At 66.2% G+C, this 16,708-nt stretch overlaps 6 protein-coding genes across 6 annotated transcripts; 3 read left to right on the top strand and 3 right to left on the bottom strand.

Annotated features, from left to right (window-relative positions):
- Positions 1-44: 44 nt before the first annotated feature.
- On the bottom strand, positions 45-2,504 carry MICPUCDRAFT_53604 (uncharacterized protein; the record flags this gene model as incomplete). Its single annotated transcript, XM_003063652.1, has 3 exons — positions 45-1,090; positions 1,280-2,033; positions 2,196-2,504. The coding sequence occupies 3 exons, from the start codon at positions 2,502-2,504 to the stop codon at positions 45-47; spliced, it is 2,109 nt and encodes a 702-aa protein (XP_003063698.1).
- Positions 2,505-3,436: 932 nt separating this feature from the next.
- MICPUCDRAFT_5779 (uncharacterized protein) lies at positions 3,437-3,982 on the top strand (the record flags this gene model as incomplete). The annotated part of the gene is made up of 1 exon (XM_003063812.2): positions 3,437-3,982. A coding segment is annotated over one exon (546 nt), but the record flags the coding sequence as incomplete, so codon positions are not given.
- A 90-nt stretch (positions 3,983-4,072) lies between these two features.
- MICPUCDRAFT_53602 (uncharacterized protein) lies at positions 4,073-6,788 on the bottom strand (the record flags this gene model as incomplete). The annotated part of the gene is made up of 3 exons (XM_003063651.1): positions 4,073-5,230; positions 5,422-5,907; positions 5,991-6,788. 3 exons carry the CDS (start codon positions 6,786-6,788, stop codon positions 4,073-4,075), a joined length of 2,442 nt encoding a protein of 813 aa, XP_003063697.1.
- A 2,108-nt stretch (positions 6,789-8,896) lies between these two features.
- Positions 8,897-10,660, top strand: MICPUCDRAFT_65914 (ATP-binding cassette superfamily; the record flags this gene model as incomplete). The annotated part of the gene is made up of 1 exon (XM_003063811.1): positions 8,897-10,660. A coding segment is annotated over exon 1 (1,693 nt), but the record flags the coding sequence as incomplete, so codon positions are not given.
- A 732-nt stretch (positions 10,661-11,392) lies between these two features.
- On the bottom strand, positions 11,393-13,605 carry MICPUCDRAFT_48999 (uncharacterized protein). Its single transcript, XM_003063650.1, has 2 exons — positions 13,291-13,605; positions 11,393-13,036 (listed from the first exon to the last, which is right to left on the bottom strand). The coding sequence occupies exons 1-2, from the start codon at positions 13,423-13,425 to the stop codon at positions 12,224-12,226; spliced, it is 948 nt and encodes a 315-aa protein (XP_003063696.1). The 5' UTR covers positions 13,426-13,605; the 3' UTR covers positions 11,393-12,223.
- Positions 13,588-15,300, top strand: MICPUCDRAFT_65910 (uncharacterized protein; the record flags this gene model as incomplete). The annotated part of the gene is made up of 2 exons (XM_003063810.1): positions 13,588-13,964; positions 14,127-15,300. The coding sequence occupies 2 exons, from the start codon at positions 13,588-13,590 to the stop codon at positions 15,298-15,300; spliced, it is 1,551 nt and encodes a 516-aa protein (XP_003063856.1).
- Between the last annotated feature and the right edge of the window lie 1,408 nt (positions 15,301-16,708).

The following is a 16,708-nucleotide window of genomic DNA, read 5'->3' as shown; positions in this document are numbered from 1 at the left end:
GTACAGTCAGATGTTCAGTTCTTCAACGACTCAGCCGCCGTCGCCTAACACTGCCCCACGGTCTTCACGAAGACTTCCTCGCAGCTCGCGTCCGTGAACATCACCACCTTAAACCCCGGGTTCACCTCCGCGATCTTGTACAGCCACTCCTTGCACGCGCCGCACGGATGCAACGGGTTCAAGTCGTCCTCCGCGACGGGCCGACACGTCGGCCCCGACCCCAACCCGGAGAGGTCATTCGCGTAGCTCGCGTTCCTCGACGCGCCTCCCGCGAACGACGAACCCGGCACCGGCGTCGGCGGCGCGGTGCCGCCGTCTCTAACTCCACCATTAATAACGCCCCCCTTTTGAGCGTTCCCGGAGCCGGAACCCTCCCCGCCCGTCTTCTTCAGGGATAACACCGCGACGCCGAACAGGTCCGCGCGGCGCAGCGTCGGATCGCACGCCAACGCGGTGCCGATGACGTTTCGCTCCGAACACAGCGACCCGGTCGGCATCGACACCTCCAAGTTCACGCCCCTGTAAAACTCGTGTCCCCGCCCCGTCTTCCCCTTCTTGCGCACGCACAGCACCGCGAGTACGGGCTTCCGCGTCTTCCGCAACCAGAACGCGCCGAGCTCGTTGGTCTTCTCAGACGCCGCCGCGACGTACGCGTCTCGGTGTTTCTTCATCTCGTCCACCATGCGCGATATGATCGCGCCGTCGTTCTCTTCGCCTTCTTCGTCTTCGCCGCGCGTCGGTCGCGTCGTCGTCACTTCGTCGCCCTCGCCGCCGCCGCCGAAGTGCGCGACGAGGGATGCCTCGTCCGCCTTCATCGGCGGCGTCGCCTCCGCGCGTTCCCACCGCTGAATGTCGACGTCGCTCGGCTTCAGAACGCCTCGATGCCAGAACCGCTTCGGCTGCCACGCGTGCAGCAAGAACGGCGACATGTCGCGGAACGACGCCATGAGCGCCTGCAGCCTCGCGGGCGTGCCGTCGCACAGCGCGATCGTGAGCTTGAACCGCCGGGGCCACGCCTCGCCGTGCGTCTTGGCGACGGCGTCGCGCTCGCGCTCTACGAGCGGCCGAAGCGTCCGGTTCACGAACCCGACTTCCCGGGTTTAGGCATACGAAGCGATGTCGGGGTGGAGTTCATAGGCGTCAGTTGGAGTTGAAAGGCGTCGAGGACGGGGATTGAAAGCGAGGTGTGATGGGCGGAGAGACGCGCCGGGGAAAGTCCTTAAGGATCGGCGTCCACCTCGCCAACGCGGTCGTATGGGAACCAGTGTAAAGAACGCACCGTTCGCGGCGTATCGAAACGCGTCTTGACCGCCGTGCACGAGCTTGACCGCGACGTTCGGGTACGACGCCTCGATGAAGCGTTTCATCAGACGCGCGGTCGCGGCGGTGCTGTTATCGTCCGGCGCGTGCGTCGCGTCGCGCGGTGCGCCGAAGCCGCTGACGAGGAAGACGACGCGACGGACGACGGGGACGGCGGTCGCGGCGATTCCGGCGGCGTTCGAATTCCCCAGCGGGGAGTTCGCGGGCGTCGGTCGGAGACCCGCGGTGTATTCCGCGACCGCGGCGGAGACCGCGGTGGAGACGTCCGTCCCGGCGAGGTTCGCCGCCTTCGCGGCCGCGGACACCGCGAGCGCGGCGGCTTTCCTGAGCTCGCTGAACGACTTCTCGCGGCGCATCGGCGTCGCGTCCCGTCGTCGTTCTCCCGGTCGCGGCGTCTCGTCGATCGCGAACCCGCGCAGCCACTCCGGGAGCACCGCGGCGAGGAGCGGGAAGTACACCTCCGCGATGGCGGCGGCGTCCGCGTCGGTTGACGTTCCATCTTCCCCCGCATCACGTTCCATCATCTCGCCGCGAAGTTCGTGCCAGTGGTACTCCGCGGCGGCGACGGCGGCGGGCGTCGCCGGACGCCGCGGGCGAAACCCGAGCGGCAGTCCGCCGTCCCTCATCCCGACGTCGTCCCTGGGCCACGGCACGACCGTGGGGGTCTCGCGCGACGCGTCTAAGGACGCCTCCAAGGCTTCGGCGACTTTTTTCTGCGACGATACGATCGGTCCGTCGGGGAAGGAGGAAGGAGGTCAGAGTCGGTCGGGGTGGGGACGGGGACGGGGACGGGGACGGGGACGGGGACGGGGACGGGGACGGGCCACTCATCACGGATTGTTCGGGAGCGGACGCGACGACGCGGGGGAGCGCACCTGGTTGCTGAACTTCGGCCGCGCGAACGACGCGCAGAGCCTCTCGCACGCGTCGCTCTCCGTGATCCCCGCGCTGCTCGCGGTGGAGAGGATCATGTCCGCGAGGCCGACGTTGTACACCAGCGCGAGGGTGTAATCCGCCGGCGCCGGCGTCGCGGTCGTCGTCGTCGCCGCCGGGAGGATGGCTTTCCCCGATGGGCCGCCGCCTTCGCCGCCGCCTTCGCCGCCGCCGCCGCCGCCGCTTCGGCGGGATCGTTTCGCCGGCGGGGACATCTCGAGCGCGTCCGGCGCGGGCGGGGATCGACCCATGCCGGCGCGCGTCGAGCGCGCGACGGAGTAACGTCGCGGGATGGAAGGATACGACGGCGGAACTTTTTTTCGAGCGAATCTGATGCAGTGCTGACGCCACCTGGCGAGGAAGCCACCTGACCTCTCGGGGGCGCGGGCGGGCGAGCGCACTCGAACGCGCGCGTCTCTTGGTGACACGTTCGATGCTCTCGCTCGTCGCGGCGAACGCTGCGCCCACGCTCCGGCCGCGGGCCGCCGCCGCGCGCGGCGGCCGCGCCGTCGCCCGCGTCCCCGCGGCGGTCCGCCCCGCGCGTCGTCAGATCGCGACGAGATCTTCCGTCGCGCGATATATCGCGAGATCTTCCGCGCGTCGTCCTCGCGCGACCGCCGTCGCGTCCGCGTCGTCGTTCTCTTCCGAAAACGAGAGCCGCGGCGCGTCCTCCTCCTCCTCCTCCTCCTCCTCCTCCTCGGAGAAGGCGCAGCAGAGGAGCGCGCCGTGGTGGAACGCGCTGATCGAGAGGTGCAAGGCGCCCGCGTGCGCGCTGTTGATCGCCGCGACGACGCTCGCCTTCCCGCTGGACGCGCTCGCCGCGCGATCGGGAGGGCGCATGGGCGGCGGCTCCTTCCGCGCCGCTGCGCCGTCGCGGAGCTACTCGAGCTACTCGAGCGGCGCGGCGCGATCGGCGCCGAGCGTCGCCGCCGCCGGCGGCGCGGGCGCGATCGGCGCCGGCGCCGGCTACGCCTCTGCTGGCCTCTCGACGCGAAGCGTGATCGTGCCGTTCGGCGTGGGATACGGGATGCCTTTTTTCTTCTACGGCGGCGGCGGCGGCGGCCTGATCGCGGTCGCGCTGCTCTCGCTCGTCGCGTTCGCGTTCATCGACGCGATGAAGAACATGTTCAACGGCGCCGCGAGCGGCATTCAGCTCGGCGGCGACGCGATCGGGGTGGTGAAGATTCAGATCGGGCTCCTCGGGCTGGCGCGGTCGCTGCAGCTGGACTTGGAAGACATCGCGGAGAAGGCGGACACGTCGTCGCCGGAGGGTCTGCACTACGTCCTCGAGGAGACCGTACTCGCGCTGCTGCGGAACCCGGAGTACTGCGTGTACGGACACGCGGAGTGCGCGGTGGTGAAGGGCCCGGAGGCGGCGGAGGACGCGTTTAACGAGTTCTCCATGGACGAGCGCGGAAAGTTCGCGGAGGAGACGCTCGTGAACGTGAACGCACGGAAACGAGCCGTTTCGTCGTCCGCGGCCGCGGGCGGCGACGAGCAGAACATCAACGAGTACATCCTCGTGACGATCATCGCCGCCGCGGACGGGAACGTGAAGCTGCCGGAGATTGTGGACAGCGCGGCGTTGCGGACGGCGTTGAAACGGTTGGGCGCGATCAGAGTCGACGCGTTGCAAGCCGTGGAGGTGCTGTGGACGCCGCAGGAGGAGGGGGACACGCTCACGGAGGACGAGCTCCTGCGGGATTACCCGCAGTTGAACATCTTGTGACGACGACGGAGGAAGGGAAGGAGGAACGAGACCTTCGAATGCCTCCGACGAGAGACTACTAGAATATTTAAGACGGACGAAACGGGACGACTAAAACGCAAACTGGTACGCCGCGCCCTTGGACGTCGCCGCCGCGTCCGTCGTCTTCGCCCTCTTGCTCGCACTCGCGCCGCCCTCCCCGCCACCGCCCTTCCCGCCGAACCCGGCTCGCGTCAAGATCACCCGCACGCTCTCCCCCGAGGCCACCGCGACGCGCGCGTCGACGACGTCCTTCCACGGCGCTCCCGTCGCCAACAACGTCGCCGCCGGGACGACGCGACGCATCCCCGTCGCGACGCGCACGTGCGCGTCCAGCGCGGCGTCGTCCACCGCCGGCGCGGGATCGCCGTGGATCGCGCGCGACAGCGCGACGCGCGCGTCCACGTCGCTGACCCCGGTCAAATCCTCGATCAACCGCGCGGCGCGGCGAAACAGCTTCGCGTTGCTCACGCGGAGGTCGATCATCCGGTTGCCAAACGTCTTGCCAATCAACACGTGCGCGCCGGTCGAGACCGCGTTCGCGACGTGCTTGACCGCGAGCTCGACCGCTCGAGGCGCGAACGATAGGATCTGCGACTGTTCCTCGTAGCACCCGAGCTCGGGCCCGAGCGCGGGGTCGATCTCGATCGCGCACGTTGCGAGCGTCGCGCGCTCGGCGGCGCGGCGCGTCCGGTGCGCCGTCTCCGCGGCGGCGGCGAACGTCGCGCGGATCGTCTCCGCGCGCGCGATCGCGTCGTCGTGGCCTTTCACGCCGACGGCGACGACGGCGACGCGGCAGCCTTTCTCCGCGACGACGTCCGCGACGACGTCGACGATCGAAGAAGAAGACGTCGAAGACGACCCGCCGTCGCCGTCGCCGTCGCCGTCGCGCGCGTCCGAATCCGACGAACGTTTCGACGCCGAGTCTTCGCCGCCCGTGACGAACACCACGATCAAATCGTCCGCGCCGAACGACCCCGCGGCGGCTCGAAACCCCGGCGACTCCGACACGTCCAAGTCCGCGTCCACCCCGGCCGGGACTCGCATCGACCCGGTGACCACCTGCCACCCGCCTCTCACGTACGCGCGCACGTCCGTCTTTTTCGCGCCAAAGGTGGGCTCTTGCTCCGACGCGTCGATCGCGCACGTCAACCCGACGCCAACGCTGTCGCTGGCGAGGTAGTGCACCCCCGCTTTCGCGCGCAGCGCGTCCGCGGCGGCGTCGATGAGCTGAGAGTCGTTCCGCGCGAAGCGACGTCGGGGTGGGGTTCAAAGGCGTCAGTCAGTCGGAGTTGAAAGGCGTCGAGGTGGGTCGGAATCGTGAGCGAGAGGTTGTGGGCGGAGAGAAGCGCCGGAAGAGAAAGTCCTCCTCAAGGAACGGCGCGCGCCGCGCGAAGAGACCAGCCGGGCATAAAACACACGCGACGCGCCTGAGACAGCGGCGAGTCGTCGTCCTGCGCTGCCTGCGACACCGCGCGCGTCGCCCTCGACGCGACGCAAACGCAGTCCCTCGTCAACGCCGTCGCGCCGCGCGTCGCCCGGATCGGAAACCCAATCTCCTCCGTCGTCTTCACGTCGCACGCGAGCGCGATCGCCGCGTGGATCGACGCGTCGAGGATCACCTTCGTCGCGCTGCCGCCCTTCAGTCGACTGCTTCCCGTCACCGCCTCCGGACCGAGCACCGGGTTCAACGCGAGCCGTCGTCGGTACCGCATCGTCTGCGTGCTCTCGTCGTCGTCGTCGCCGACGCCGCAGTACTGCCCGCCGATGTCGAGCTCGAACCGCCACACCACCTCGCGGAACGACGCCGGGCGGATCGGTTTGGGGCCGTACACGTCCTCGGGGCGGTCCTTCCCCATCATCCAGTCCGTCGGGTCGACGGGGGCGACGCCGGGGAGCAGCGTCGCCTGATGCGAGCGCAGCATCCGATCCGCGCGAGAAAAGGGCATCGGTCAGTTACAGTACAGTATTGAAAGGGGGCGCGATCGACGCGACGTTGAAACCGGGGCGATGGCGGGTGAAACATTGCACGTTCACGCGCCTGATTGCTCGGGTTGAACCCCAGAAACGCAACCGCGAACCGGTGCTTCGGGTCGTCAAATGCCCGGTTCAGCATCTCCGCGACGTACCGCGCGCTGAGCCCCGCGGAGATGCCAATCATGAACGCGTCGGTGATCGCGTCGCCGCCCGCCGCGGCCAAAGCGGCGTCGTAATCGTCTCTCGCGCGCGCGCCGTCGTCCTCCGCGGATTCGACGCACTGAAACAACGCGGCGTCGCCGCCCGCGACGACGTGCCTGAACATCGGCGCGTGCCCGCGCGCCTTCAGCGCCGCGTTCCCCGCGCGCGACGCTTGGAACGCGAGGCGCCCGCTCGTGCCGCAGCCGACGATGAAGACGACCGCGCGCGGTCGCCACTTCCCCGGCGTCGTCGCCTCGATCGTGGCGCCCTGTTGATTCAGACGGACGTACTCGACGATCTGGTCCGTGAGCTGGCCGAACATCCGCGCGAAGTGCGCGCTGCCCAAGCCCGCGTGCCCGAGGACGTCTCCCGTCGGCATGCCGTACATCTCGCGGTCGCACTGCGTCAGGAGCCTCGCGAGGTCCGCGGTCGTCGCCTGCGCGTCGATGAAGTCCGTCGCCGGGTTCGGGCGCTCTGTGATCGGGGTCTCTTCCTCCGGCGGCGGGCCCGCGGCCTCGTGGAACAGCGGCGGGAGATTCTCCTCCGCGCGCGGCGGCGGCTCGTCCGCGTCATCCTCCGACGACGACGACGACGCGAGACCCTCCTCCATCGCGCGGGCGGCCGACAGCGCGCGGAGGAAGCGGTGTTGACGAGAATGGCAAATGGCCGACAGACGGACGAAGTCACGAGTGCAACGACATGACATTCGAGCAGACGAGCAGAAATTTGATCGGCGCGCGTGGGTGAAAAATTGCCGGTGAACGCGCGCGTTGAAAGGACGACGCGGTGCGATGAATCTTTAAGGCGAAAGCATCTCTCGCGCGTGTGTGTCATGTCATCGTCACCGCATGCCGCACGAGAAACGGACGCGTGGCGGCCGCCGCGGTTCGGTTTTCCGAACGACGACGGCGTCACTTCAACGCGCGGCGCGGGGCGGCGCGACGCGCTCGGGAGCGATGTCGAATCTCGGGGACACGACGACGTTCAAGTCGTTCGTCGAGCGCGAGGCCGCGGCGGAGAAGGCCGCCGCGGACGGCGGCGGCGTCGCCGGCGCGCCTCCGACGACGTCATCGACCGCCGACGAAAAAGGTCCCGTCTCGAAGAAGAAGAAGACACTGACGCGCTCCATCACGATGGACCGCCTGTCCACGTACGTCAACGTCCTCAAGCGCGAGAAGGCGGCGAACGGCGCGGTCCCGACCGTCGAGGTCAAGTGCGACTTCTCGTACACGCTCCGACTGCCCAAGAAGACGGTCGAGCGCAAGATCGTCACGGTGCCGGAGGCGTTCGCGGCCGTCGCGATGGCGCCTTTCAAAGCGATCGCCGCCAAGGCGGGCGCGCGACTCGCGAAGAAGAACGACGACGACGACGACGACGACGACGACGACGCGGTCCAGGAGTTCCGAGTCCTCCGCCGCGTCGAGTGCGCCTTCAAGCCCGGGACGCTGACGCTCGTGCTCGCGCCGCCGGGCCACGGGAAGACGTCGCTGCTGAAAGCCGTCGCGAACGCGCTCCCGGACGGCGCCGTCGACGGCGCGATAACGTACTCCGGCCTCACCGCCGCGGAGCTCTCCGAGCGCGCCGTGGACGCGAACAGACTCGCGACGTACGTGGAGCAGCTCGACACGCACCTGCCGTTCTTGAACGTACGAGAGACGACCAAGTTTTCGCACGACAATGCGACGCCGCCGCCGACGGATGCTCAACTTTTCGACGACAAGCTCGAGGCGGTGACCAACCTCCTCGCGTTAGGCGCGTTCTCCTTCACACTGGTTCCCATACGACCCCGTTCGCGTGGTGAACGCCGATCCTTAAGGACTTTTCCCGGCGTCTCTCTCCGCCCATCCCTTGCGTTCATTCCCCGCCCACGACGCCTTTCAACTCCGCTTCTGACGCCCTCGAACTCCGCCCCGACGTCGCGTCGCCTCGCGCGGACCCTCGACCCTCAGAGTCGTGCCTCGACACCATCATCGGCGACGACCTCGTTCGCGGCGTCTCCGGCGGCGAGAAGAAGCGCGTCACCGTCGCGGAGGCGCTCGTGACGAACGCGCGGGTGCTGTGCATGGACGAGATAAGCACCGGTCTGGACGCGGCGGTGACGTACAACATCGTCGCCGCGCTTCGCGCGTGGGCGCGGACGACGGGCGGCGCCGCCGTCGTCGCGCTGCTTCAGGCGCGTTCTATACACTGGTCCCCATACGACCGCGTTGGTGTGGTGAACGCCGATCCTTGAGGACTTTTGCCGGCGGATCTCTCCGCCCGGGGTCCCACGCTCTCAATCACCGCCCTCGACGCCTTTCAACTTCGCTTCTGACGCCTTTGAACCCCACCCCGACGTTCGCTCGTATGGAACGACCCTCAGCCCACGCCGGAGGTGTTCGACCAGTTCGACGATCTGCTGCTGCTGCGCGAGGGCGCGGTGGTGTATCACGGCGATAAGAACGCCGCGACGAAGTACTTCGCGGGGATGGGGTTTCACAAGGGGGGCGCGGAGGAGGACGTCGCGGACTGGTTCGTGAACCTCGTCGCGGACCCGTCGAAGACGCTGACCAGGTGCGCACTGGTTCCCATACGACCGCGTTCGCGTGGTGAACGCCGTTTCTTAAGGACTTTTCCCGGCGTGTATCTCCGCCCAGCCATCGCTTTCAATCCCCGACCTCGATGCCTTTCAAATCCACCTGACGCCTTTCAACTCCACCAGGGGGAGCAAAGCCGACGTGAAAGCGCTCGCGAGCGCGCCGACGACGACGGACGCGCTCGAGAGCGCGTGGAGGGCGTCCAAGTCGCCGATGCGCGAGGCGTCGATCGCGACGACGGCGACCCCCGCGGACGTGGCGCTGACGTCCGACTTCGCGAGAGCGCAGTACGGCGCGTCGTACCCGCGATCGCGGATGACGCACTTCAAGAGCGTCCTGGCGCGCCAGGCGACGGTGACGGCGCGGAATAAGCTCTTCGTCATGACCAGGCTGTTCAGCGCGCTCGTGACGTCCGTCGTTCTCGGCAGCGTGTGGTTCGACCTGGACAAAGAGAAGGGCTTCGAGAAGCTAGGCATGCTGCTCTTCTGCGTGCTGCACATCTCCTTCAGTAACTTCAGCGAGCTCACGTTTAGCGTGGAGCAAAAATACGTGGCGTATAAACACCTGGACGGGAAGTTATTCCCCCCGACGTCGTACATCGTCGCGTGGGCGATGGTGCACTTGCCCATCGCGATCGTGGAGACGGCGGTATTCGCGCTGGTCATGTACCCCATGGTCGGTCTGGTGTGGGCGTTCAAGAACTGGCTGTTCTTTTACTTCAACCTCGTGCTCGCCAACGTGGCGATGGCGTCATTTTTTCGCATCATCGCGTTGCTGGCGCCGAACATGGAGGCGGCGCAGACGTTCCCCGGGCCGGTCATCGCGGTGTTCATCATCTTCGCCGGGTTCTTGATCACGCCTTCGAAGATGGGGTGGCTCAAGTTCATGTACTACGTCTCTCTGTTCGCGTACTCGTTGCGGTCTCTGTGCCGAAACGAATTCCTCAGCGACAGCTACCAGGACACCAAAGTCGCGTCCAACGCCGTGGAATACGCGACGTACATCGCCGCGAACCCCGCGGAGAAGAACACCGCGGTCGCGACGCTGTGCGATCGCGGCGCGTTCACGTGCACGACGATGGGCACGGCGATCATGGACACGATCTCGATCGAGGACGACTCGTCGTGGTTCTGGGGCGGCGCGTTGTTTTGCCTCGGGTTTTTTTGCGTGACGTTTTACGGCGCCGTCCGCGCGCTGAAAAAAGTGCGCATCACCCGAAACGTCGGGTCTTCCCGGACCGGAACCGCGGACGACGAAGAGAACGATGCGGCGCGAGAGAAGAAGCCGAAGCCGACGGACGCCGCCGTCGTCGCCGCCGCCGCCTCGGCCGCGGTGGACGACGTCGCCGTGAACGTGAACGTCGAGCAGAGCAGCGTCGAGTTCGTCCCGATGAGCATCGCGTGGCGCGACCTGGAGTACACCGTCGACGTCGCGAAACAAGCCGGCGGCGGCACGAAGAAGCTGCTGCAGAGCGTCACGTCCGCGGCGCGCCCGGGGCGCGTCCTCGCGCTCATGGGCGCGTCCGGCGCCGGGAAGACGACGCTTCTGGACGTCATCGCCGGGCGGAAGACGGGCGGGCACAGGAGAGGGACGATCACGCTCAACGGCAACGAGGTTGAGAAACAGACGTTCGCTCGTCTCACGGCGTACTGCGAGCAGAACGATCTGCACAACGAGTTCGCGACCGTCGGCGAAGCGCTGGAGTTCTCCGCGACGCTGCGGTTGGACGACGCGGTCACCGCCGCGCAGAGGCGCGGGTTCGTGTCCGAGGCGCTGGATATTCTCGAGCTCCGACCGCTGAGGGATCGAATGATCGGCAAGTCCGGCGACGCGAACGGATTGTCGCCCGGGCAGCGGAAGATCCTCACCGTCGCCGTCGAGCTCGTGTCGAACGCGCCGGTGTTTTTCCTGGACGAGCCGACGTCCGGTCTGGACTCGAGAGCGGCGCTGATCGTGATGTCCGAGGTGAATAAAGTCGCGAAGATGGGACGCACGGTGATCAGCACGATTCACCAGCCGAGCCGCGAGATTTTCCTCATGTTCGACGACATGCTTCTGTTACAACGCGGCGGCTGGCAGGTCTACTTCGGCCCGCTCGGCCCCTCCAACGCGTCCACGTTCGTGAGCTACATGGAGTCGCTCGCGAGCACTGGGTACAAGAAGCTCCCGAAGGGAATGAACCCCGCGAGCTGGATGCTCGACGTTCTCGGCGGCACCGACTCCTCCGCGGCGGCGGGGGAGGAATCCAAAGAGACGGGCGAAGTTCAGGACGGGAAGACGCTCGAAGACGCGTTCAAGGCGTCCAAAGCCGGCGCCGCCGCGTCTGCCGTCGTCGCGGAGTTATCCCGCGCGGAAGATGGCGTCGAGATGTTCTCGTTCGCGTCCGAGTACGCGCGCACGATGCCCGTTCAACTCGCGACGATTCTCGCGCGATCGCATAAAGCGCAGCTCCGAGACGTCGCGTACAACTGCGGCCGGATCGGCGTCCTCTTCGTCCTCTACATCCTCTTCGGCACCATCTACTACGACCTCGACACCTCGGACGAGGGCGGCGTGCAGTCCATGGTCGCCGTGGTGTTCATGTCCACCATATTCACCGGCATCATCTGCATGAACAGCGTCATGCCCGTGCGCGTGAGGGAGCGATCCGTGTCCTACCGCGAGCGCTCGTCGCACATGTACGACGGCGTGCCGTACTCGCTCGCGCACGCGCTGATCGAGATCCCGTGGATCGTGACGATATCGTTCGTGTCCGTCACGCCGCTGTACTGGATGGTCGGCATGGTGGACAGCGCGGGATCGTTCTTCTTTCACATCCTCGTCAACGTTCTCGTCGCGTATTGCTTCCTCTCCTTCGGCCAGTTCATCGCGTGCGTCTGTAAGACGATTCAGACCGCGCAAGCCGGCGCGAGCGCGATCATTCCGATCATGTTCCTCTTTGGCGGTTTGTATTTACCGTACCCGCAGATACCCGTGTACTGGCAGTGGGCGTACTATCTCAATCCGGTGTCGTTCGCCATCATGTCCGTCGTCGCGCCGCAGTTTGAACGCCGACGATGCACGGGCGCGTACCCGGCCGGGGACTGTCCGAACATCGCCGCGTTCCGCGGGGCGTACTACGAGCAGATCGACACGCTCGCGTACGTGGAGGATAAGTACGACATCGATTACGACGATCGATGGATGGGGGCGCTGTATTTATTCATATTCGCGGCGTGTTGTCAGACGTTGCACGTGCTCGCGGGGAAATTCATCACCAACGTGAACCGGTGAGATATGATAGACTCTTCGGAGCGCGGGGTGCGGGCGGACCTCGACTACATTCTTTATGATTCTTTCGCGCGTTGTTATTAACACGCACTTCATTTAACCCTCAAACCACCTCGCGTGTCATTACAAAAAACAAAACTCGACGTCGTCTAAGAATCTATCAAGACGGAGAGAAAAGGCGCCTCGTCTTCGTCGGCGTTTAGTCGAAGAGGTCGAACGCGGCTTCCTCCTCCTCCTCCTCCTCGGGCTCGGGCTCGGGCGCCTTGGCCGCGGCGGCGGCGGCGCCGCCACCGCCGCCGCCGCCGCCGCCGCCACCGAACGCCCCCGGGTTGGCGAGGTAGTCCTTCACCTTCTGCGCGAGGTCGAACGTGTAATCCGTCGCGATGGAAATCGCGAGGACGTTCTTGTACCCGTTGATGATGGCGTGAGGCACCGCGGCGACGGTCGCGTACCCGGTCGCGAGCGACAGGGCGGCGACGTTCTTGAGACCCGCGCCGAACATCTGCGTGATGTCGTCGTCGGAGATGTCCAGAACCTTCACGTCGAAGATGGCGCCCTTGTCGTACACCATTTGCACCTCGAGGCCGTACGTGAACGGCGTGAATCCCATCTTGCCGAGGAGCGTCGCCGCCGAGGACGTAACCTTCTCGCCAGCCTCGACGCACTTGAAGTCGGACAAAATCTCGATCGCGCCCTTGTTGATCTTCGTCGCGATGTTGAGCACCTGGAAGAAGCCCGTCTGCGACGGCTCCATGCCCGTCGGGCCCGCGGGGATGACGACCTCGCACGGCGCGATGGCGTTCACCTTGGCGGGCGCGGGGACGACGAACTCGGCGATCGTTTTGCGCACCTCGGCCATGTCGCCGGTGGTGAAGATGATGCCGACGTTGCCGATGAGCTTATCCGCGAGGGTATTCCAGGAGTCGTCGCCCTTGCGTTCGCAGTACTCGCGGATGCACTTGCGCATCATCGTGTTCTTGCCCATGAGAATGTGGGACACCGGGCGGAGCGCCTGCGCGATGCGACGAGGACGACGGAGTGGAGGCGGGCGGTGAGTCGCGCGTTCGTCGCGGAGAGAGGATGGCGGGGGGGGGAGAGACGGCGGGTCCGAGGCGCGCGCGCGCGGCGAGAGCGCGGGGACGACGCGCGAGGACGCGCGGCGTCGCCGCCTCGTTCGCGTCGCGCGCGCGGATCCGGGTGAAAACCCTAATAAAAACAAGAAACGAAAGGGAGGGAAGAGAGGGAAGGGAGGGGAAGCGCACGCACCGCGCGGATGTCCATGAACTGGCGCGAGCCGACGTTGTCCGCGTGGACGAGGAACGCTCGGTCGTGATCATCGAGAAGCTTGCAGAGACGGTCGTTGTACGCCTGCTTGACCTTGAGGATGGCAGCGGAAGGCATCTTGATAGATTTGCTTTGATGTAGATGTGGAAGTGGTGTGAGGGTGTGGTGAACGGCGGTACCAAACGGATCAAGTCACGCAAGGATGAACTGCAGGTTCCAGTTCTTTTAAACCGTGTGCCGTTTAAGGGTGCGACGCGTTAGCGAGGCAGGGGTGCGTAGATGGTTGCACGACGTGCAAACCAAAGAGACCGGCGGGAGGGCGCGGCGGGAGGGTTTTCTTCGGCGGAGGACGAAAATGAAAAAGAAAAAGCTCCCTTTCAACCGCCCGATGAACCGATTTTCTCGAAACCGATATTGGTCGGTCGTCTAGTTTCAAATCGATCGATGGTGGGCGCAGAAAAGAGCTCAAGTTCAGTCAATGTCAGGTCTGGTCTGTGTAAGGTCTGGTCCGAGAAATTCGTCAGTATCCGACGCGCATCAGTCGGCGTATCAACCCCGCACGTCATGGCGTTCGCGGCCTCGCGGATGGAGCTCGAGCTCTGCTTCGAAGACGTCGCGAGGAACGTCTTCGGGAACGAAGACGGCACGATGACGCGGTGCGTCTCCGTCGTATCCGTCGCCCCTCCCCCCCACGGATGGGATGTCGAATCGCCCATCGGATCCGTTTTCGTGTCGTCGAGAAGAATTCGCCCTCGCGCGTCGCGCTCGACTCGCCGCCCGCGACCGACGTTCCCGACCCCGTCGCTTCGCTCCCACAGGCCTCAACTCGCGGCGATCCTCGGCGCGGACACCGGCCTCGCGCTGAAACCCGCGGAGCTCAAGGTGTTCATCTCCGAATTCGACGTCAAAGAGCGAGTCACCGCGGAGGTGTTCTGCGCGATTTACTCATACCTCGCGTCCCGTCCGGCGACGCCCGCGCCCGCGGAGTGGGCGATCGACTGCGTCAAGGCGGCGTTCGAGAAGTGCGGACCCGCGGGCCCGGACAAAGAGGTGGACAAAGAACTCCTCGTCTCCGAGCTCGAGGGGATGAACCTCCGCGACAAGGGCCCCGTGATCCTGGCGAGCGTTAAGAAGAAAGCGCCCGCGGTCGTCGACTGGCCCACCGTCGAGAAGCTCGCGCGCGCGGGCATCGGCCTCGTCGCGGGGCCGGAGGACGCGTCCGCGACGGGAGGCGGCGGCGACGCGGGCGCGGCGGGAGGCGGCGACGCGGGCGCGGCGGCGGGCGCGCCCGCGCCCGACGCGGTCGCCGCGGCGACCGCGTTTCTCTCGCAGCCTCTCGCGCGGCTCGTCGCGGCGGCGGGCGCGACGTTTCCGCCCGATCACGTCGTCAACCCGAACCCGTCCGCGGGGTCGACGCTCACGGAGGTGCTCCTGCGCGACGACGCCGGGCTCGACGCGTCCGCGGCGCCGCTCACGCCGTCGCCCGGCGGGGACTGGCGCGCGTACGACGGAGGCGGGCAGTACGAGAACATGCCGTTTCTGGGCGCGGCGGGCGCGCCGTTTTCGCTCTGCGTGAAATCGCACCGCGTCGTCAAGGCGTCGGCGAAGCTCCCGTCAGCGCGCGAGGTGGTGACGCGCCTGCACGTGCGACGCGCGGACAGTCCGTTCGTGACGCACCCGAACGACGTCAACGCCGTCTTGCTCGCGTTCGCGACGCTCGTGGCGAACGAGCTCGGGCTGGGCGGCGACGTCCGCGGGAAGGCGCACGCGCCGAGAAACGAGAAGTCGTCGTACCTCGACCTGCAGGCGCGTGCTGCGCGAGCGCGCGTTTCTTCGCCCACACACCCCTCGGTTTCAACGTTCGATCGCGTCGCCTTTCGACTGACCGATGAATCGCCCCGTCCCGCAGTCTCTGTACGGCGCGTCCGAGGCGGAGGCGATGGCCTTTCGCGAGAAGACGGGAGGGCGCGTGCTCGCGATCGCGGGGAATAAAGCCGCGGACGCGTGCGACGACGCCGTCGTCGCGGCGCTGCTTAAGCTCCTCCGAAGGAACCATAATTTCGTGGCGGATAACGTCGCGAAGGAGCTCGGCGCGGATCCCGCGGCGGAGGATGAAAAGATTTTCCAAATCGCCCGGCACCTCAACGCCGCGGTCCTGCGGTCGATCTTCCTGAAGGACTACATGCCGTACCTCACGAGCGGGCAGCACGTCCCAGAGGTGCCGCCGATGCCGCCGATGGCGGAGCCGAGCGCTCCGGGGAAATTCGGCGTCAACGGATCCGTGGAGTTGGATCTGATGTTCAGAGGACTCGCAGCGATGGAACCGGAGGACGGGCCCATCGCGCATAATAAAGGCAAAGGCGGGATGAAGACGTGCGAGGCGCTCATCGCGGCGGCGAACCGACGCTGCGGGCTCCCGACGCGGTGTAACATCCCGCAGAGGCACGCGGACGCGGAGATCGCCGCGGTCGAACGCGCGCGCGCCGTCGGCGTGTGCGCGCTCAACGAGTTTCGAGAGCAGATGGGGTTACAAAAGTGGGGGAGTTTCGAGGAGATGACGAGAGAGCCCGAGCTCGCGACCGCGCTGGCGTCGATGTACGCCACCGTCGACGACGTGGAGCTGTACACCGGTTTGTTGTGCGAGTATAACGTCCAGAACACGGGCGTTATGCTCCCGCACACGACCCACGCGTGCGCGTTGCCGCTCAACGTCGTCGCCGCGGATAAATTCTTCCAGGCGTCGCGCCTCGCGGACGAAGCCGTCTACACCGAGTGGGGCGTCGAGCACGTCAAGAGCGCGACGCTCGCGGGGCTCATCCTCGAGCACACGTCGCGGTCGGAGCTTAACATCGTGGAGGGCGCGAGCGTGTTCGAGGTGGGCGCGTTCGCGAAGGAGGCGCCGGAGACACCGGCGTGAGACGTGTTCGAGCGACGCGCGGGGGATATGATAAGTTAGCGACCCCAAAATCCAAATTGTAAAAACGCACGGTACGTACTCGAGAAGACTTTGGAATACTCCGCGTGTTATTTCACGCGCGTCTGCGACACACAAACAAACACGCGAACGAACGATCTACGACGTCCTCCGCTCGACCGTTTCATCGCTTCAATTCACTCACCCGCTCGCGTCGTCACACGTCCATCTCGTCGCCGCACTCCTCCGGGACTTCGTTGAACATGAACTGCTCTTGGTACTCGACCATGAACTGCGTGCTGCGCTGCACGTCCAGGAACAGCGCGTACACCCTCGAGATGTCCTCGACTTCCACCTCCGCGGACTTGCGTTTGTGCGCGACGAGCGCCGCGGCGGTGATGAGGTGGATGCTATACCGCAAACTCGTCTCGTGTCCGATTTTACACAGCAGATCCTTCGCGTCTTCGGTCATCTCCACGTCCTCTT

This window comes from Micromonas pusilla (genome assembly GCF_000151265.4).
Source record: "Micromonas pusilla CCMP1545 genomic scaffold MICPUCscaffold_15, whole genome shotgun sequence".
NCBI lineage: Eukaryota > Viridiplantae > Chlorophyta > Mamiellophyceae > Mamiellales > Mamiellaceae > Micromonas > Micromonas pusilla.
Note: the sequence above shows the minus strand (reverse complement) of the source record. Positions and strands in the feature narration are given on the sequence as shown.